This window comes from Danio rerio, chromosome 16 (genome assembly GCF_049306965.1).
Source record: "Danio rerio strain Tuebingen ecotype United States chromosome 16, GRCz12tu, whole genome shotgun sequence".
Classification (NCBI taxonomy): domain Eukaryota; kingdom Metazoa; phylum Chordata; class Actinopteri; order Cypriniformes; family Danionidae; genus Danio; species Danio rerio.
The window spans coordinates 26,764,471-26,787,835 of NC_133191.1; the positions used below are offsets into that span (position 1 = coordinate 26,764,471).

General features: G+C 36.1%; 1 protein-coding gene across 2 annotated transcripts in view; it reads left to right on the forward strand.

The window, feature by feature from the left end:
- The window catches only part of jarid2a (jumonji and AT-rich interaction domain containing 2a), a 96,875-nt gene that overhangs the window by 61,813 nt on the left and 11,697 nt on the right, over positions 1-23,365 (forward strand). For both annotated transcript variants that reach the window (XR_012391635.1, XM_001345849.9), the window contains exons 6-10: positions 2,048-2,202; positions 8,298-9,261; positions 18,490-18,968; positions 22,013-22,105; positions 22,202-22,320. Coding sequence is in view for 1 of the 2 variants with exons in the window: in XM_001345849.9 (XP_001345885.4) it covers positions 2,048-2,202; positions 8,298-9,261; positions 18,490-18,968; positions 22,013-22,105; positions 22,202-22,320 (1,810 nt within the window). In the remaining variant the exon portion in view is untranslated. The remainder of the gene's footprint in view (positions 1-2,047; positions 2,203-8,297; positions 9,262-18,489; positions 18,969-22,012; positions 22,106-22,201; positions 22,321-23,365) is intronic.

The window sequence follows — 23,365 nt, forward strand, 5'->3', positions numbered from 1 at the left end:
TGGTTTTGGTAACCATGAAGGGAAACTATCAGTCAATTCAATGCATATGACCATCAAGCACTGTCACGCACAGTATACAGGCACAAAATCATCCAATTGATGAATAATTAAAGTAAAAAAAAATTAACACACTTTTAACCCTTTGACGCATGCAATAACATCGATGTGATCAGAAAATTGATTGTAATAGGCTAAACCTTTTATTTTATTTTTCAATTTTCTAATGTTTTTTATGTATTCTATCATTTGAAGCTAATCTCCTCACCATATTTGTAGCGGAGCATATTCCATATTTTTGCATGCCAATGTTGACAGTTATGGTTTAATGACTTGCTTTTCTGGCACACAAAGCCTACTCTAATGCACAGTAAGCAGATCTAACTTAAACATGTAAGTTCAAATCATATATTTAAAAATACAAGTTAATGTTTAGATTTCAGAGATATACAAATATGTCATAAAAACATGCAACATCTATTTAAAAAAATATCAAAAAGATTTTTATATAAATATGATGACATTTAGCCTATATTTATTAGGTCCAAGGAACATTTCCAGGTTGTGATGAATAGGCTACTGTATATTAATACTTTACACTTAAGTAGATCATTTTCTTTTTACTTTTTTATATACAGTACAACTTTTAGTTAATTTTTAGAAGCACATTTAATTTTTTTTTTACCTGTAAGCACAGTTAATGTTTAAATCATTTATAATGTTTAAAGTGGTGAAAATAATAAATATTCTTTATAACAGGAATTAATCTGCCTGGTTTTTGAACTGTGCAGAGCTGCAGCTGCTTAATTAGGCATGCTACACTACAGTATTTTAAAACCTGTCATTATGGTGGTACTTGGAGAGACAATTTTTTTCTGAGGTGAACTTGGTGAAAAAAGTTTGAGAACCACTGAAGTATACTACTAATAAATAGAGTATACTCTAATAGAGTGAATTAACATTTATATATACATTTAAACTCATTTAAGTATTTTAGAACTTTGTAATTAAATACATCAGTTATACTTATGGATAAAAACATTAATTTATTCTAGAGAGTATTTAGAGTACTTAAGAATAAAAAAATACAAAAAAATTAGAAAAATAACATTTATAGTCAAATACTGATTTTTTTACTGATTAATTTTTTCAGAGAGAAGGTAAATATGTAGCTGTAAATTTTCAATGATTTAACCATTGGATTTTTACTTGCTCAATCATTCATTTAGTTTTCTCCACACCAGTGACCCCATTTAGAGATGTTATTAAGGCTGCATTTATTATTCTGGTATTTATGAAGCCAGAGGTTTTTTTATATTGCCTGAGAACAGAAAATGATCCTAAAAAACAATGGTTTCATGCATGCTCTAATGTTTGTGACTGCTAAAGGAACATTTATTTGATATATATATAATTTTTTATTTTTTTTTAATTGGACAGTTTAAACCCCATCTGTCCAGTGCACTTCAACAATCTGTTCTGTAGTTTTCAAGAATGAGGTCGAAAGAGTGAAGCTGGTATTTTGTGTCTGTTTTGTACACAATTGACCACATTAGCATTTACACTGTTAAAGCAATCCACTCATTTGTGTTTTTGATTACCTGTGTGTGACTGAAATCGGTGCAAAACATTTAGAATTTTTCATAACTGTATTTAATGCCACTTGTAATCAAATGAACAAAAAAAGCATTTTATTGACTTTCTGTACCTGAATCCTGTTAAACTCACCAGAAAACAGTCAAAAATATCATATTCGTGTTTTTTAACTGATTAAATCTAATAGTATTCGATTTTACCAGGTTTAAACTGATTCTAAGAAATCTGACCACATTCAGTAAAAAAAACGGACAAATGAATTAAAATCAAAAGGTTACAAACAGTAACAATAAACCTCATAGTGGTTCAATTTTTAGTGTATCGAAATAAATATATATATTGTAGAATAAACAAAATATCACAATGTCAGTTTTTTTTCTAATGTTGTTCAGCTCTAGCACATACACTACCAAATCATACTGAATGTCAGATCTGTTTTTCTCTCCTCTTTCAGTGTTTAATGGACAGACACGAGCTGCTGAGGTGCGCGAGAGCAGTCTGAGAGCCAGAGGGAAAGACGGGAAGGAGAAACACCCTGTAGCATCAGCTAGAAGCTCCACTACACACAATCTACGACCCAACAGAGCAGTGCAAGAACAAAAACAACAGGTAGGGTTTTATTTTATTTTATTTCGCATTTTCTGTATAGATATTACATACATCAGTTGGATTTTATTGTGGTCTCAAAAACAGTTTTCTTCTCAAAATCTACACCTTTTTTTACACTAGAAAAGGAGTTAATGTAATCAACTGCAGATTGGATAATCAGCATCTGGCAAATTTCCAGCTCAAATTGAACTTCTTTTTTGTTTTACTCTCAAAAACAAAAAAATATGTATAAATAGTAGTGTTGGGCAATGTTTAATCGTGATTAATCACATCCAAAATAAAAGTTTGTATTGACAAAAGATGTGTGTGTCTATTATATATATATATATATATATATATATATATATATATATATATATATATATATATATATATATATATATATATATATATATATATATATATATATATATATATATATGTATGTATGTATTTATGATCTACATGTAATAAACAAAAATACATAAAACAAAACTATACAAAACCTTTTTTGCATAGATATTTATGTATATATAATTAGTATAATAAACATATATATCTTAATATAAATAAGCATTTTCTCAAATATGTGCATGTTTAGATATACGTAATAAATATACAGAGTACACACACATACTGTATATTATGTCAATATAAACTTTTATTTTAAATGGGATTAATCACAATAAATGTTTTGCCCAGCTCTAAAAAATTGTTATTTCATAAACTTCATAAATAAGTAAATATTTCTCTACCTTTTGTTTTCTTAGACATTTGTTTTGGTGTATTTATTTTCATTCTGTGTTTTAGTGTGTTTTTGTTTGAATTGATTTGGTTGTAGTGTTTATTTTATTTTTAGTTTTTGTTTTTTTCATTTTTTTGTAGAAACATTTTATAAAGATGTTTTTATTTCGATACTCTTTTTTTCCTTCCTGATTCCGATACTTGGTACTGATACCTGCTACTGATCTGATACCTGGTCCTGTATATCTGTATTTACAGCTGTACAGTAAATTCAACTAGTCCTGTATGAATTATCTGAATTATTTTATATTATGGTGTGCTTCTGACTTTTTTATGATTTGCTTCTACAGTAAACTACAGTACTTTTTACTATCTAAGATACCACCACAGGCACACAACATTGTAAGTCATTTTAATATTAGGTTAGATGTAGGTCATGATGTCAGGTGACCAAAATTCAATGTCTAGCCAGCGTCTAAGGACAACTTTATTTTGACGCCCAGTAACAACATCAAATTACGTTGGTATTTGGTTGATTTTAGGTTGTGTTGGACAGTGATGTAGGAATATAATAACTTCTATTTGAAAAATACAAGAAATTGATCTCTTTAAAATGATAACCCAATTTGTAAAATAAAAGCGTTTCAGTTTTTAATACAAAAGTACAAAAAAGTGCAACAGTAACTTATACTGGTCACACAAAACTCAATTATTTGTCTGTTAGCTAATGGACAGCAGGCATAACTATGTGTTGTTTAAAAAAATAGTAATATATTAGTTTAAGGGTACTTGCTGATACTAATGCCAAACATTGTTGTGGTATTGGTGACATCTCCGATAGTAGTATCAGAACCAGAACAACCCTAATGTTTTGTTTAGTATGAACCAGTGTTTAGTAGTAACAAGCTACATGTAGTCCATTGAATTTACCTGAGTACATTTTTAAAAAATACTGTACGTGTTTTTAAGACTAGATTCCATGGTGCTTGAGTATGTTTTTAATGCCAAAACTTTTGCTTTTTACCCTGAGCAACATTCCTCTCATAATTTTTTTAATACAAACTTCTGCATATTCACATCATTTTTGTCTGTTCAAATAATGCAATTTTGTTTTTATACAATTATATTTGTATCGAGGAGGCAGTGTTTTCTGTGTTTTTGGTTTCAGTAGTTTTTCCCATCCCATATCTTATCTTCTAATAACTTTACTTGACTAATGGTTTCTGTAAGAACTTACTCCTTTACTTAAGTACAGTTCTTGGATAGTGACCCACTTCTGATCTCAACATAACAAAAATACTTTATGCATAATTTTGACCTTATTTCGTGACAAAAAGAAATATGACTCAAAATTTCTGTGGTCAACCGCAAAGCCTTTCTTCAGCATCTGTCTAAAATCATTCAGTCGTCCCTCGAGCTGGCTAGCGGCGAAACTGACCACATGTTCAGATTGACTATAGTGACTGCGTCTATAAAGTTGTTACTTCCTTCCCAGGCGTAGGGTCGTGATGTGGAAATGGTCTGTCATTGTGCTGTTTCAGCTTTACTGAGTCCCTGATGAACGTAAAATTGAATTTGCTCATCCATGATGGCGCTGTATATATATATATTGGATTTAGAAATGGCATTTGTTAGCTGCAGACTTAGGGGGTAAAGTCTTTTCAAAAATAGAAAAAATATATTATTTATAATTAATTAAATTATACTAATGCATATTAGGTGTCTACTTCAAATAAACAAAAACCTAAAATATTAAAATAGATGTGAAATAAAGTCTGTGTTTATTTAAAATTTATCCTTCTCGTTAATGCAAATTTCTAATCAGCCAATCACATGGCAGCAACTCAATGCATTTAGGCATGTAGACATGGTCAAGACGATCAGCTGCACTTCAAACCGAGCGTCAGAATGGGGTAGAAAGGTGATTTAAGTGACTTTGAACGTGGAATGGTTGTTGGTGCCAGAAGGGCTGATCTGAGTATTTCAGAAACTGCTGATCTACTGGGATTTTCGTGCACACCCATCTCTAGGGTTTGAAGATAAGGGTCTGAAAAAGAGAAAATATCCAGTCTGTGGCAGTTCTGTGGGCGCAAATGTCTTGTTGATGCCAGAGGTCAGAGGAGAATGGCCAGACTGGTTTGAGCTGATAGAAAGAAACAGTAACTCAAATAAACACTTTTTACAACCGAGGTATACAGAAGAGCATCTCTGAACGCACAACATGTCGAACCTGGAGGCGGATGGGCTACAGCAGCAGAAGACAGCTAAGAATAGGAAACAGAGGTGACAATTCGGCCAAGCTCACCAAAATTAGACAATAAAAGATTGAAAGAACGTTTCCTGGTCTGATGAGTCTCGGTTTCTGCTGAGACATTCGGATGGTAGGGTCAGAATTTGGCGTCAACAGCATGAAAGCATAGATCCATCCTGCCTTGTATCAACGGTTCAGGCTGCTGCGAATCATATCAGACTGGTTTCTTGAACATGACAATGAGTTCACTGTACTCAAATGGCCTCCAAAGTCACCAAACTTCAATCCAATAGAGCACCTTTGGGATATGGTGGAACGGGAGATTCGCATCATGGATGTGCAGCTGACAAATCTGCAGCAACTGCGTGATGCTGTCGTCAATATGGACCAAAATTTCTGAGGAATATTTCCAGTACCTTGTTGAATCTATGCCAGATTAAGGCAGTTCTGAAGGCAAAAGTGGGTCCAACCAGGTACTAGTAAGGTACCTAATAAAGTGGCCGGTTAGTGTATTTTAAATGCTTAAAAGTATCTTGTTGACTAACAAGTAAATCCCAGTGATTTGAATGATAGTGGCAAAGAATAAAACTATTTAAAATTGCAAAAAAATCCTACATTTAGCCTTTTAATATACCTTCAATCGTTCCTTTTTTAAATAAGCCTGGATAGATTTTGTGCTTTTTTCTTTGTTACATTTATTATATTACTGTTAATACGCTGAATAACATTTGAGTGTAAATCATGGTATAAATGTAATATGAATTATTGTGATTAGTGTACTTTCAATGTTTGATACAACAATAAAGAGCTTCTTTTGTCCTTGTTTGTAAGTCGCTTTGGATAAAAGAGTTTGCTACATTATTAATTGTACATCTGAAACAATTTTTGTCCTATAAAGATAAAACAGAATTGATCACAGATGCCCCTTGTTAGGTGCTCACAATTTCTTATGTAAAATAAACAGTTTTCAATAACACACAGCACATAACAGTCTATCAAAAACACAATGTCCTGTTTTTACACACCATTACAGCGCTACATCCCAAAGCACATCTCGTCATTTACCTTTGCTAACTCAACCGTTACTGAACACTGAGGAAACAGCAGACTTTATAGACCCATTGCTGAGTGTTCGTCAAAATTTCCTCCCCTCCTGCCAGAGAGTCCTTTGGGCTGTTAGAGCAGCTTTACCCGTCCCGACTCTCTCCTGCATCAGGCCTATAGCAACACATGATGTCATCTGTCCTCCACCAACCCCCCTCTCACAGCCCAAAGCAGTGGAGTGTGGAAGTGCCACACACCGACCGGCTTTCTGACCGGCTTCAGTAAACACCGACTGGGCCTCCGCGTGCTGGGCTATTGGTGGAACTGTTGTGCTTTCTGTCAGCAACTTTGCTTTTGGAGACAAATGAATCGCCTCCCATCCCCCACCGCATGCAGATGGAGGATTCATAGTACATGGCCAGGGTCACGTGCATGAGTTCCTCCAAGAATGAAATAACGGCTCCATTGAGCCCCCTAGTGGAACAGGACAGTCTTCCTAAGAGGACATAGTTGAATTTGAGGAAGTGATGCATGCTTGTACAACAGCCTTCTCAGGTTTTGGCTGTAATTCATGTTCTGCTGATATGATACTATCAACACAGCGATGATGTTTTCGGTTGGGAGGGAATGCAGTGTAGTTTATGCGCTTGACACCATCCTGAACAAATCATGACACACATTTTTGTGGAGTTTGTGGGTTGCAGTTCTTTTACAGTAATTACTTACACTTCCTCTGTGCTGAAGTAGTTTAGTAGCTCCCATTTTTTATTAATATTTTATTTCAAAAGTGTTTTTTCTTTTTGTTATTTTACTAAAGAAAAATATTAAGATGCAAGGGAAGTATATTCTTACTTTTAAAGAACATGGTGGTTATTAAAGTAAAATTTAAACATGTTTTTTTTTAATCCTACAATTTTTCATCACATGAAACCAATATGAATACAAAAAGTGCATTTTCTACGAACTTTCCACATTTTAAATTATATAATTTTTGTTTTGGTGTTTTGTTTTGGTAAATACCTATTTAATTTTAATTAATATTGAATTGGGTTATATACACAGTGCTCAGCGTATAGAAGTACACCCCTTTACAAATCTATCTTTTAAATTCATATTTTTAATAAGAAGCTGTACAATATTTGTGCAAATACATTAGATTAGTCAATACTGAAGCCAAATCTGGAGCTTATCTAACAAAAATAACTTGTGATAACAGGCCAAAAACTAGAACACCCAAATTTATATGTTATAGGAAAATATGAAACATAAATTTTAAAAAGAGGTAAAATCAAGAGAAGCAAAAATCTGTAAAAATGTTGTTGAAAATTTTTAAGTTGTAATTTTTTTTTGCAATATTTTGCTTGAATTTAATTGTATTATCTTTCAATTTTTAAATATGTTTGGTGATTCAAATATTATTGTAATAAATATATCTGTTTAATAAATGTTTTTGTTTAAATGCAACAAAATGCATTGCCTATATTCACTAAGAAATGGAGAAAAATATTAATTTTCAAAATGGGGTGTACTCAGTTATGCCAAGCACTTTGTTTTTTATTTTATTTTATTTTTATTTTACATTTGATCTATTTTAATATAACAATTATGCTAAATTGAATTGAGAAATGTGGCCTTTTATTTATTTCAGTTCTTATGTCAAGTAATGAATTTTTTTTCTTATCACCCATAAAGGGTTCTGCAGCCATGGTGCCAAAACAAATTAACCAGTGGTTTTCTAATTTTGAAGTCAAATTGTCGAAACAAAAAACGAATTTGTAGAAAATGCATGTTTTTTAATAAATACGTAGATAAGAACATTTAGGATATAAAATGTGTCCAGTGTATGATGTAGTGCAAAACATCAAATATTTATCATATTTTAGTCCAAAAAAATGAAAGAAAATGAGGGAATCAGTAGGGAATTGGTCTTTGGGTTTTAACAGCAGCACTCCATAACAGCCCTGAATTAGATAAAAGTAAAAAATGACACACAACAGCTTGAAGTATGTGTTTTATATACATGTTTACTGTTGTGTGTGTGAGTGAACTAAAAAGAAGCTTTTCTGTCATCCCTTAGGCCTCCAAAATGAACGGGACATCGGGAGCCTCCGCCGTCAGTTCTCGAAAGACGAGAGAACTGCGAACTCCCCCGACCAAAGCTGTGAAATACCCCAAGGGCCACGTGACGTACACCAAAGCCAGACTGCTCAAAGAGGCCAAGCTCAGCCTGAGCACACACACACACACACACTCTCAGACCTCCAACTCAGGAAAAGCCCAAACCAGCCACGCCAAGATGCAAAAACAGGTGCTATCACCAGCAACCGCTGGACGGCTCAGTGGGACAGACACTTTCCCCCCGAGACGAAACGGACTTCGGCAGTCAAAGAGGCAGCTGGAGTTAGCCGGAGCAGAGGTCGAGGTGAAGAGGGTCAAGGTGCACGTGGTTCCTTTGGAGACCCGCAGTAGGAAAGCAGCTCAGGAGACGCAGGCCAGACCGCAACCGGCGGGATCACAGCGGCCCAAACGGGCATCGGCCGGGAAGCTCATGTTCACTAAACAGATGCACTGCAAAGCCAGCGTTCTGGCCAAGAACAGCCCCACTACCTCAACACGAGACATTCTGAGACCAGCCAACTCCCCCAAACTATCAGAGACCCCCAGAACAAGCAATGCTCTAAAACAAGGCCATCCTTCAAATATGACTGAGCCCTTCTCATCTGAGCCCAAGGAGCGAGGCCGGCGCAGTGCCGAGATCACGGAGCTGCCCGTCTTTTATCCCAACACACATGAGTTTCATGACCCGTTGACTTTTATGGAGTTGGCACGGGGGCAGGCCGAGGCGTTTGGGTTGTTCCGGGTTGTTCCGCCAGCAGGCTGGCGTCCCGAGTGTAAGCTTAAAGAGGAGATGCGCTTTGTCTCATACGTGCAGCATGTGCACAAGCTGGGCAGACGCTGGGGCCCCAATGTACAGCGGCTGGCCTGCATCAGGAGACACCTGCGGACACAAGGCATCAACATGGAGGAGCCTCCACTTATAGGTAGGAAGTGTTGCACTAAATCCATATCATTTGATGGCACTGTGCAATAGTGCTAGTCTGAGTCTAAAACATCCTGCAGAGTTCAACTCCAGCTTGCACCAAACATACTTGCCTGGAAGTTTTTTAGAATCTTGAAGACCTCGATTAGCTTGTTCAGGTCTGCTGAATTCTGGCTGTACCTAAATTCTGCAGGATGGTGGATGTTTCTTCAGGAGAAGATTTGGTCACTTTGTCCAAGTGAAATCCAAATAAAGCTAGTATCAGTGTGTTAGTCTTAAGGATATCTATAAACTAGTGTGCTCCAAAACACTAATAACATTCGCATTAAGAAGATATAAACATACAAAACATCTCTGGTTACGAATGTAACCATAGTTCCCCGAGAGAGAACGAGACACTGTGTCTTCCGCCATACTTTCTTCTGCCTGTTACTCCTTTCAAGCTAATTTAAATTGGTCTGACGTTCACGTCGCTGCGTGCACGCATGTGGTGACGTCATTGCTTCTTTTAATTAAATTGATTTTACATGTGCATAAATACGCATATAAAAGTGGTGTTCCCCCAGCGCAGAAGTTCTGGTTAGAAGCAATGTTGAAGTTCCCTAGATGGGGAACTTAACCTAAATAGATCATTTTTTGACATCATCTCATTCTTCAATTTCTCATCAAATCTTCTGACCAATCAAATGCTTTCTAGTATTTGACATGCCCTGCACACTTCAAGGCACTATCCGCTCGTTAAGTGTGAAGTCACGCGAAGCAGCTTTCAGCTACAAGTGCTCTGTCAAAATGTATGGGGAGACAAAACAAATGGTAATAAACGTTTGCAAAGTGATGTAATACTTTTGAAAATCACAATAGTAAAATATACATCCTTGCCTAATATTCGATGGCCAGAAAGTGATTCACTTTTTATAAGTTGTTAAAATATTGATGTCTGTGATGCGGCAAGTCTAGAGACGGTTGTGTACACCATAATCGTATATAAAATTCACTTTAATGTGTGATCCGCCTAAAAAGTGGTCATAAACGAATATTTTCTTAATTCAAATGAGTAGCGGCTTGGAGCCATATTTCATTATACTATAGTAAAAGGTTCAGGACACCCCGGAGAACTTTTTTTTATATTAACAGATGTTTGTGTGTTGAGCTCCAATTAAGACAATGTTAGCACCTGTCAACTTTAATTGTGGGGAAAACTGGATAATTTTGAGCTTTTGTCAGCTAATTTCAGCTTCCGGGTTTAAAATGATTTTTGGGGCGGGATCAAAATCGGCGACGTAGCGCAGTACTGCAAGTGCAATGATGACACGTCGGTTTCTCATTATTATTCATAGCGGAGTTTTCTTATCCTATGAGAAGAGCCGGCTCCTTAATTATTCATGAGACCTGCCAGACCTGCCAGTGTCAAGCCCGAGCTGAGAGACACGGAAACCACGGCACAGTATTTAGCCATTCATGAAGGCTCATATGCGTTTGTTTCCATGATCCACGGGGTTTGTTGCATGTTTTTCCCCGCGATCTTGTCAGGGCCGATCATACAGCAAAGCTGTGTGTGTGCTGCTAGCATTTTTGTCGGAAGAGCAGCACGAGAATTAGAGAATGGCGCACGCTGTCTTTTATCAGGAGTTTGTTCACATTCAGACACATCACTGTGCTGCTGTGTTTGCCTAAATCCTCCAGATTACCAGCAGGGCTAATGGTTAAAATAGACAGGTCAGGAGACCTGCTGCACTGAGTCTGCTGGATACGGGGATTGAGGGAGAAGTCCTCATTTATAGTGTTTACATGAACACACATCTTTATAATGATATAAAGTGTGGTTGTCTGTATATGAAATTACGAATAACAAATGTAGCATTTAAATTACTGTTCATTTCTTTGCATTTTAACTTTGTAGACTATAAACTCATGCGTCTCCTCACTGTTTGTCTCATTTTGTGAGCTAACTGACAACAACAGTTGTTCGCTCACGTTCTCCCCTGCTGGCCACGCCCAATCCTGCCCGATGCTCGCAGAGCTCCACGCCCATTATTCATGCATCTTTTGAAAAAATTCTGAAGTAGACTTTAACAGAAAGTGGGGGGTGTCATGGCCCTTTAACAAGCAGATTGCTATATTGGCTTGAGCTCATCTACTCTTACTGGCAGAGCTGTGATCAAACATATCACTATTAGCTGTTTTTTAAACAGAACGAGGAGCTGCTATATGTCCCACACTGTCTTCAGGATTCAGTTCAAATTTCATCACACATTGAACAAAAATACACATTTAAAAGCACTTTAAATCTTTAAAAAGTCTTTTTTTTTATAGTTTTTTTTAATAGTCTTTTTATAAAAAAGACTCTAAAGTCTTTTTTATAGTGATTGATGACTGTTGCAGTAAAGTTTCGCCTCAGATGAAATTTTGCCAGTGTCAGTAGTTTTGAGGCACAGGCCTGCAGGGTGGCTTCATTGACAATGACCATCAAATCAAACACCAACAGCTCAGTCAAGTGAAGTTATTTAATTTCTATAGTACTTTATTCAATGGAGATTGTGTCTGTTTATAGCAATAATATGAAATCAGGGAGGAAGTTTCATCTTAGTGAAGCAAGTTCAATACATCAGGCACACTGATGAGCAGAACGCTGCTATTGTTCTGGTTTGTTTAGTGATGATTCAGTTCAGTTCAATAGAAATGTCAGTGTTGAAGTATATGATTCACTGTAGGGCAGCTCTACCACAATAACACAGTAGTCCAAAGACATTAATGTTTTCACTTTTGTGTTTGAAGACAAGACGTGATCAAAACTGCCCTCCGCTGTTTCAGTTTAATATGTGAATGTGGCTCACCATCACCAAAGACCTCAGTCTGATGATTTATAACTCCCCAGAAGTCTTTGTGCTGATGAACAAGATACATAAATACGTTTCCTTTGTTGTATTTATGCACTGATGTATCAGGCACTGGTATCAGCCAATATTGTATTTACGTGAATCTATTGGCATTTGGCAATAAATATCAATGGCTTTCATATTGGCAATATATATCAATTACATGGAGGAAATGAGCAGCATGAATCTCCTGAATTATCCAATGTTTCTGACAGAGCAAAATCATTAAATGTTTGCAAAATATAATCTGTACAAAATCAGATGTGTGTTAGGAAAGCAGCTGGTGTGCACCAAACACTGGCACAAACATTTTTTGAAGCAGCAAAGTTTATAACACATTTATATATATAGTATATATACCAACAGCACTAGCTTTATTTATTCATTCATTCATTCATTCGTTCATTTTCTTTTCGGCTTAGTCCCTTTATTAATCTGGGGTTGCACAGCGGAATGAACCACCAATTTATCCAACATATGTTTTACGCAGTGGTTGCCCTTGCAGCCACAACCCATCACAGGGAAACATCCACACACACTTATTTACACACATACACTATGGACAATTTAGCCTACCCAATTCACCTTTACCGCATGTCTTTGGACTGTGGAGGAAACGGAGCACCTGGAGGAAATCCAGGCGAACACAGGGAGAACATGCAAACTCCACAAAGAAAAGCCAACTAACCTAGCCGAACCAGCGACCCTCTTGCTGTGAGGCGAACGTTTTACCGACTGCGCCACCATGCTTAATAAATAAATATGCTTTTTATATTTCAAATAACAATAGAAGAGGAAAAAACAGCTTTGAAGATTAAGTTTTATGTTTATCTCAACTTGTTCTCTTAAAATGTTGACAATTAAAATTGTCAAATGTTTTGTCTTTGACACGACGACTTGATGTTACAAAGACAACAAAACTTGTCATAATGATTGCCATGAAGCCATTATAAATATGTCATGAATTTTGTAACAGTGTCATTAATATACTTTTTGTATTTTTCTAACGACAGTAGTACATGATGAAGTTGTCATTAAAATTTCATTAAATATTAATGACGCTCCTAAATAATTAGACAGAGTTTGGTCACTGAAAAATTGATCAGAAAAATGCATGACAAAATTTTAATTGCCTCATAACTAGGGCTGCAACTAACGATTACTTTAATAATCAATTAATCTGTCGAATGTTTTTTCGATTAATCGATAAATCAGATTTTTTTAAAAAAGCATTTCCAACCGTTTATTCAAAAAAGCTCATCCCTGAGCTGTTAAAATATCAATAATGTTAATAATAATAAAATAAAAAAAAACTAAGCAGTTTTGTCCTGTTTTCAATCCAAATATCCAAATATTTTTAAATCAAGATAAATACTAGACACATGAAATAGCATAAGAAATAATTTCTTGTTTTCAGGAAAAGAAAAAAAACTCAAAATAAAGTGATTGTTTGCTTTAAACAAGTTAAATTCTTTGTGAATTGAGTAAAAAAAAAATCTTAATGAGTTATAATCTCAAACAGAAGTTTAACCAGTTTACATAAACGTGTGATCGTGATCTGTAACATGAACTAGTCGTCGCCATGTTTACTTACGGTCGCAAGTTTGCCTCTTTCATCAAAAGCAGAAGACGCAGGATTCAGCACGTAAATTCACCAGTTACTCCCCAAATACATACAATAAGTGGCTGGTGAGCTTAGAGAAGAGTAGATTCAATTTACATGTCTAAAACATAAATTAAGTATTGGCCGGTTAAAACGCTGCATAATTGTAAATATATGACACTTCTTTCTCAGCAGGGGTTAAGTTGGTTTTGTTTTCGAAAAAAATGTAAAAAAGAAGCACTTTTCCGATGGTCCCTTACTGAGAGCTGTGCTCAGAGCGAGCTCTCTCTGGCTCAGTGCCAGACATTCGTTGTTGCAGCTCTACTTATGACTCTCATGTTTATGTGGATTTATGACAAGTCATGACAAAGATAAGGACAGGCTGTGTTTTTGTCATGTTTTCATAACAAACAATGTCATCTTTACCTCTAAAATGACACCATAACTGAGTGAATGACCCTTACTCACAGTACATGCATAAAATCATGTCATGTCATGAATAAAAAAGGTTTCATGACACTCGAACACGAACACTCAAACACCCCTTCAAGTAAAGGGTTTCCATAGTGTGTTTTGTTCTGTATACAGGTACATGTATATGTAGCATTTAATCTGTCTTCACTTGTTGTCAGGGATGGGCAGTATGTATGATGCATGTATTTCAAATATGTATTTTTTTAAATTCAAAATAGTTTTTTGTAATTTTGTATTTGATAAGGTTTATGAAAATGGCTTGATATTTTGTATCAAAATTCTTCAGTGTCTTGTTTTTTTTTGTATTTTAAAAATATTGTAAAATACTTTGTGAAAAATCTACATCAAGACATCATATAAATCCACCCTCTGATTGGTGCTTTGGATGTTATTTACTCTTCTATTTAAAGTCGTATTGAAAGAATCTTAGGAGAAAGAGTATACTGATACAGTAGCAGGTTTGGATGGATTGCTGATGCCAAATGTTTGTCGTTAAAACAACATAAAAATAAGTCCTGGAGTCCATGAAGAGGAAAGATGTAGGCCTTAAGATGTCACAACATATGCAACACAAATATTTAATAATCAAAAACTTCGTATACAGTTTTTACATTGAGAATTGTAGAATTCAATAGCCCCCAAAAACTGAAATGTTCTGTGAACTACACATTTAAAAGAACTCTTAATTTAACACCCTTTAAAAATATTAACAGGTATAATTATCATTTGGCCACATTTGCTATCAAACATTGTTTACTTCACTATCACTTTACTTTACTGTCAGTTTAATGGGGAAGGGATTGATTGAATATGTCTAATTGATGGAAGATTTGCAAAGAAATGTCATGCTCCTTTATACAAGTATTTTGTAGTATTTTTAAAATATAAAATACTATATTGTATTTTGATACACATTGTGCCTGCTGTATTTTGTAATTTTGACACACCTAAAATTAAGATATTTAGTATTTTATTTTTAAAATACATTTCAATATAATTTTGCCCATCCCTGTTGTTGTATTCTAAAGGTATAGTTCGCGATAAAAATGAAACTGTGTGATCATTTACTCATCCTCCACTTGTTCCAAACCTGTTTGAGATTCTTTCTTCTGTAAACACAAAGGCAGCTTTTCTGAAGAATTTTGGAATGCAGCAGTCATTGACTTCCATAATATTTTTGATCCTAAAATGGCTGCTTTTTTAACAACATTCCTTAGAATATCTAGTATTGTGTTCAACAGAAGAAATAAATCTATAAGTTTAGAACTTCTTAAGTGTGAGTAAATGGTGAATAAAAGTTCATTTGAAGGTGAACTATCCCTTTAAGTTCACATTTACTGGTCATTCAGTCAGTGATCTGTCCAGTTTGGAGCGATTAGCGAGCTCACGCTAGCGAAGTCAGCATCCTTTGATGAGATAGAACAATTCATCTAGAGCCAAGACTTTATCTAGATAGACGACTCAGTCTGGCCTCTTGTTGACTGAACAGGCATAGTCAGGCAATGCCAGAAAGCGCTGCTGTCTTCTTGCCAACCTTAGATCCTTCTTTAGTTCTGTGTGTCACTCAGACAGTGACCAGACATTTGAATGCCATGACTAATGTGGTATTTGTGCACACATTTCATTATAAAGTTATACGGAATGCTTGCTTTCTCTGTGTGAACTGTTCTGAGAAATGTCCAATCAGAGGGAAAGGTGACTTGACTTTAAAGAGAACTGTTTGTGCAGTTTTGCATTTTGCATCATATTACAATTAGACTTGCTTATAGGGGACAAATAGACACTGATATGAAGTAAGAGGCGATGAAAATGTATACCAATATATCCTATATCAATAATCTAAGAGATAAAATATCAATAAACGAAATTATAAATATTGTATAGCTGCTAGTAAATTTAAAACCTTCTTTAGAGGGCCATGAAACCCCTCCTGTCTCAGCAGGCTGTTGTCATACCCCTAGTTTGAAAAGCTAAGAAAATTGTTGAGTCTAGCTTTTTGGAGTTTCGAGTGGCGAAACAGGGAAGGGTTTGCAGGAAAAGGGGAGTTTTGTTACGTGCACTACAGATGATTTTCACAGCGGCAGCAGAAACACAGACGCAGGAGAGATAGATAGTGATTCAGAGAGCAGCATTTAGTGGATAGGAGAGCTGTGTGGAAGTGGAGAATTTTCAGCCCATAATATTGTAGTGATATTAATGTAAGCTTAGTAACTAAATCATTTTGACTAAGGTATGTTTTTAAAAACTGAAAGAGTACCGCTGACGATACTAACTAACTTTCATGAACTGGAACCTCTGCTTTTTTTAATAAAAGTTTCTTTTACAAACATTTTTTTGTTGTGAGTAGCAGACCACTGTAATCCACACATGTGGGTCCACATGTGAGCTGTGCTCTTATCGTGGGGAAATAGAAACAAAACCTTCATTGTGGCACATTTATAAACGCAACACTGATGACCCAGGTCTCCAAACAATTCTTCTACTATTTGTTTAAATTACAGTTGGTAACACAACGTGACGTCTCTCTGAACACTGTAACAGGTAAAATGAGTCTTTGATTCTATATCATGCATATTAATGAAGTTGTACCTCGTTCACTGTAGAGCGCGCTGATTGGTTCGAACCAAGTCTTTCTCATCAATTAATGAACTGATGTGCTAAAAACTCAATGACGTCACTTTATAAAGGCCGGTACAGACAACCAATCTCCACGCTGGAATTTACACAATGATCTCATCGCCTTGACTTTGCTTCAAAATTTCTTTTTAAACCAGAAGAACGAATTTGCTCAAAACTTCGCAAAAAAATAAATATATGGGTCCTAATAGTGTTTTTAGCAACATGGGACATATAATTGTCAGCATCTCAAAAAAATTGGTTTTGGTGTTTTATCACCGTTTTAAGATTTTGCAACCATCATTTGTACAGAGCAATGTTGATGAACGTGTTGAATTAGCTACTGTATGTTCAGAAATGAATTTTTCCTGATTATTTACTCTCGCCCGGGACATTAAAAATTTAGATTTTATTTCTCCAGCTGTAGGGAAATCAAGGTTTTGAAGCAAAATATAAAATTTTTTGTCAAATGTATTTGATCAGGACCTAACATAGACCATTTTTAAGGTTCACAATTCATATTTAGGCAGCTTCAAATGAATGTTTAACCCAGTACATTTGTGATGCAGAAAAATCCTGCAATGTTTTTCTCCAAAAGCTTAATTTCTCTTCGGCTTAAGAAAGAAAGTTATATACGTGGGTATAAAATTAAATTTATTTTTAGGAAAAATATTCTAAACATGTTTTAATGTTATGGAAAAAAGGTTATTAGTGATGCAGCACCAGCTATAACACACTTTCTAGGTTTTCAACTGGGGTTAATAATTTTATTTTTTTAATATTACCGAACTCCCCATACTACTCTAAAACTGAGAAGTATGAAAAAAATATAGTTCAACTTCAAATTGCTCAAACTATTACAAAAATGGTGGGCCCTTATATTTTCACCAGTAGAGACTGGAAGTCATCTGGGGGTGATGTTTTGTACTGCACCCAATAGATAATTACTTCAAATTTGGAATGTAAATTTTTCTTAAAATAGTGTGCTTTGATTTTGTAAAATACATACTAATTTATATATAATATAATAAAATATGGGTGCACGGTGGCTTAGTGGTTAGCACTATCACCTCACAACAAGAAGGTTGCTGGTGTGAGTGGCATTGAGTGTGCATGTTCTTCCCATGTTGGTGTGGGTTTCCCTCACAGTCCAAAAACATGCATCAAGATGAATTGGATGAACTAAATTGGCTGTGGTGTATGAGTGTGCGAGTGTGAGAGTGTGAGGGTGTTTCTCTGTACCGAGTTGCAGCTGGAAGGGCATCCGCTGCGTAAAACATATGCTGGATAAGTTGGCGGTTTATTCTGCTGTCATGACTCCTGATAAATAAGGGACTAAGCTAAAGGAAAATTAATAAATGAATAAAAAATATATACATTTATTGTTTTATTATTTAAATAAATGTAATGATAGGTTCATCACTTTAGTGACACTTTGACTTGTGTTTTAATTTAAAATGAGACCAAGCTTAAATCTGCACCGAGCGTAGATTTGCAACAATTGAAGTTGAACATATCATTTTTACATAATTCTCAAAAACTGGAGCTGACAGTTAAGAGTTTAATCAGTCTAAGCACAAAATAATTTAATAAAAGTTCATTAAAAATTAAGCAACAACAACATGTGGTGATGTATGCGTGTTCTTCTGCTTCCTGTTAGGTGGCTGCGAGCTGGACCTGGCCAGATTCTTCCAGATCATTAATGAAATGGGAGGCATGCAGCAAGTGACAGACCTGAAGACGTGGGGCCGGCTGGCGGATTTGCTGGGCATCCCACGCTCTGCTCAGGATCGGCTGGCCAAGCTCCAGGAGGCTTACTGCCAGTACCTGCTGTCTTACGACTCCCTGACCCCAGCGCAGAGGGCACAGCTGGAGAAGGAGGTGCTGGCGGAGAAGGAGGCCCTGGAGAGAAGAAACGGGCCCCTCGAGGGCCAGGGAGACATAGCCCAGCATGCCGCTCTGCAGCTTCCTCGCTGTGAGCCCAAAAACGGACTGGTGAACGGAGCGCTGCACCGAAGCGGAGCGCGAGAACACCTCCGAGAGCTCGACCCCACGGCCAAAAGCACCCGGCAGAAGAGACTGGAGAAGAGAGGAGAGGAAGAAGGGATGATCAGTGAACAACACAAGTGCATATACAGGGTATGTGTGCTGTCTTTTTAGGTGCAGGTGTATTTTTATGAACTGTGAATTACCAATGTGACCACTTGTGATGAGCTTTAACAGAAACACTTCATTCTTATATTTTGTCTCTTCATCAATTTATCAGGTGTGTTAGGGGTAAAGTACAGTAGGTTTTTATGACTGTTCAAACACATTCAAGCTTGGTTTATACTCAATGCGTCTGCTAGTTCGTTTGAGTGCGCGCAGCGAGTGTGATATCATTGTGGAAATTCGCTTTGGGTGCACGTGACATTATTTCGGCTGGCGGTGCGCACACCATTTTTTGAGACTTGAGCAAACAGTGCGCGCGGTGCCATGTTTGAGTTGAATTGAAATTTGAGTTGAATATGAAACACTCTGAAGAGATTTTGTCTGAAACAGTACACCTCTACAGGCTTCTTTATGATCCGTGATCATAGAGATAACCAGATGATCAAATATTCTTGGCTAGAAATAGCAACAGCCGTGGGAAAGGAGGAAAGTTTTTGTTAAAAAGTTTGGAAAAACCTGAAGAATAAGTTTTTAAAAAACAAAAGAGGCCATTAACACGTAGTTACAGAAATGAACGCAGTTACAGAAATATGTTATTCCCTCAGTCATAGGTTTTACACTATTGTATATATTACAATTGTGAATATAAAACAATTTAATAGTTACAAAAATATAATTAAGGAACAAATTATTTCTTTGATAGCTGGAAAGGAATATTTGAACCTATCGGTTTACAATATACTGATGGCCTGTTTTTCTAGGCTTTATTGGTAATAATGGTCAGGAATGTTGGACCATCATTGCCTTTTTTAGCATAAGAAGAGGACAGAAAGTAATGTGTGAATTGTTGAAATCAATCAACAATTCTAAATTGTTTAAAATCAGCTAAATCAAAAAGATAAATCTGTATTTTTAAGTGTTTTTTTTGTTGTTGTTGTTGCTTTTATTCTTGCCATAATAAATAAATAACAATTATATATATATATATATATATATATATATATATATATATATATATATATATATATATATATATATATATATATATATAATTTTTATATATTTTTGTAGAGCAACCCATGTTCGGTTGTCAATAAAATTTTAATAAACTTTATTAGGTAAAACTGTCCGAGACATGAAAAAAAGCAAGTGATGCATCAAAGTTTGATAAAAAAAATTTGTTTGGTTATAAAAATCTATATAATCAATAAAAGAATTTTAAAAAATTATTAGTTTTAAGTATTGAATGATATTAATAATATGATGTAGTTCCGGAAACGTTCTACTTCTCTGTTTATCCGTCTGACTTTACTGTCAGTTCCTTTTGACCGCCCCCTGTAGTTTTAACGAATATCACAATGGCAAATGCGGCAAGTAAAAAAGCCTTGTCTGTTTTGTGAGGTGTGCGCGCAGTTAGCGGAGGTGTGTGATGCAGTGCCAGGCGAAAGTATAAATCCAGCTTCAGCCACATCAGCAATTTACTCTATGAAAGCCATCTGGTCATTTTTTACCACCTCTAGAATTGGTCAAAAGTGGATGAACTTTAATATTTAAAGCACCATTTGCAGCTTTATTTAGCATCTTACACTTGCGATCGGATTGAAAAAAAAAATCCTAATGGCAAGTGCAAATGTATTTATTTGCTTTATTCTTCCCATAAGTGTGCAAAGGACCAGATAAATGTGAAAAGACTACCAGTCTCATTCATTTTCAGCTGCTTGATATTGCAGGTCCACCTAAAAATGAGTCAAAAACGATTTGCTTCCAAGTTCCAACATTACCCACTGAATCTCAGGACTGCAGTGTGCCCACTGATGCAAACTTCTGCACGTCTGTTTGACAGATTACATATTTCATAGTTTAGTACCCAGATGAGCCTGTTCAGTCTTTGTGAAAACCCAGCAATGAGTTGTGCATAGTAAACAAATTGCAGTAAAATGAAGTAAACATACGACCGAGTATTTCCTGATGTCATCTGGAACTGTATTAGTAAGCCCGTGTCTTTGGACTGAACGTTTTGAGTTCTGAAATGATCAGGATGTTGTAAAGCACAATGACCTCTCTTATATGTCAAAGATTAATGTCTGTTTATGACTCATAATATATTTTAAATATGAACACAAATGTTTGTAGCAGGCACGGTGGCTCAGTGGTTAGCGCTGATGCCTCACAGCAAGACGGTCGAGGGTTCGAGTCCCAGCTGACTCATTTAACATTTTTATGTGGAGTTTGCATGTTCTCCCGTGTTGGCGTGAGTTTCCTCTGGGTGCTCCGGTTTCCCCCATGGTCCAAAGTCATGCGCTATTAGTGAACTGAATAGACGTAGTGTATGTGTGTATGGATGTTTCCCAGTGATGTGTTGCAGCTGGAAGGGCATCCGCTGCATAAAACATATGCTGGATAAGTTGGCGGTTCATTCCGCTGTGGCAACCCCTGATTATTAAAGGGACTAAGCCATCTGTTATTTACTTCTAGCAATATAATACATTAGAAGCCAAAATAAGGTGGAAACTCCAGTGCAACTTATCTGTGGGGTTTTTCTCTCAATTTTTAGCTGGTGTGACTTGTATTTCCTGCAAATCACTATTTCTCAACCACAGTCCTGGAGGACCACCAAAACTGCATGTTTTGGATATCTCCTTTGTCTCACACCTATTACAGTTCTTTGAGTCTCTGCTAATGAGCTGATGATCTCAATCAGGTTTGTTTGGTTAAGGCAGGGGTGTCCAAACTCAGTCCTGGAGGACCGATGTCCTGGAGAGTTTAGCTCCAACCCTAATCAAACACACCTGTACCAGTTAATCAAGCTCTTACTACATACACTAGAAACTTCCTGGCAGGTGTGTTGAAGCAAGTTGGAGCTAAACTCAGCAGGACACCGGCCCTCTAGGACGGAGTTTGGACACCCTCGGATAAGAAGAGATGGAAAATATGCAGAGCTGGTGGTCCTCCAGGAACGTGGTTGAGAAGCACTGCTGTAAATGATGGTCAGTGTTTGTTGTAGATGCTCACTGTTTGTCTGTCATCCACAGGGGAAATCATTCTCTTTGACAACATTCTTCAGGGCAGCCAGGAACACTATGAACATGTGCTTCAGCAAAGAGCCGGACACGGCTGAAGTCGAGGTGCGTCTCACTGCCAGATTTTTCTTTCAAGAGCGGAAATCTGTGAAATGTATATTTTCTTTTAATAATAATTCTTGTTTTTGTCAACATCTACAGAAGGAGTACTGGCGATTGGTTGATGAAAAGGAAAGCCATGTTGCTGTGCACTGTGGAAGAGTTGACACAAAGACTCATGGGAGTGGATTTCCTGTGGGCAAGTCTGAGCCATTTTCAAAGTAAGAGTTAAAAAAAGGTCAACATTTTTACAATTAAATTGTAGGTGCTAATATTATTATTATATTATTATCAGAGTTCAGGTTAGTTCACAATATATTAACCATTGTTAACATGAAAATACCATAACACAGTTAGCATTTTAAACATATCCAGTAACATCACGATGTACTGTATGAAAAAATAGATCATTATAATTACACTGATTACAAAAAATTACTGATACAGCCTAAAATGAACACCACTCAAGCTGTCCCAAATGTGCAAAAAATGGCATTGACGAGTAAATAGAAGTGTTACAGGCAATTTGGCCTGTAACCTATTTTATTTAATTCTAGCATGTGTGAGTGTGAGATGGTTTAGTATGATTGACAAATAGTTATTATTATATAAAACTCTGGATATTCAGTGTCTCAGTGCCAGGGCTGTTTCTACAGTTTTTGTCACTCTAAATGAGAGAACTATCATTCCCCATAATTCAAGGAATCCACTTTTAGCATTAATAATGTTAACTGCATGACAGATTGAGGCGTGAATACAACAGCTTGAAGGAAGCTTACACTCTGCTCCTCTCTGCTTGTCAGATGCTGAAGTCTGCAGTGTTTAGCGAACGCCTCGTAACTAAATTGCTGGTTTCGCAGCTCTCTTTGGTGTGAAGTTGTTGAATCACATGGGCTACTTCAAAGTACAATATTAGCTGAATTATTTATGTCCCCTTAAAAAAAATTAAATCACTCTTGAGAAATTTGATGTTTATTCATTCATTTTCTTTTCGGCTTAGTCCCTTTATTAATCCGAGGTCTAAGTTATTTGAGTCATTGCAGAGATGTGTGGATGCAGTCCTCCAAGCGCTCATGGGAGTCATACAAAATATTAATCCTATTTCTACTGCAGCATGACTTTATATTCTATACTGTACATTATTTCTGTTAAGTGACAAGACCTTTGTCTCACCAAAGTCTGACCTTGTTGTCCTGAATAAATAATCAAAAATCAAGGCATGATCATATTTTATTTTGATCAAATAGGCGTGATCTAAAGGCCTTT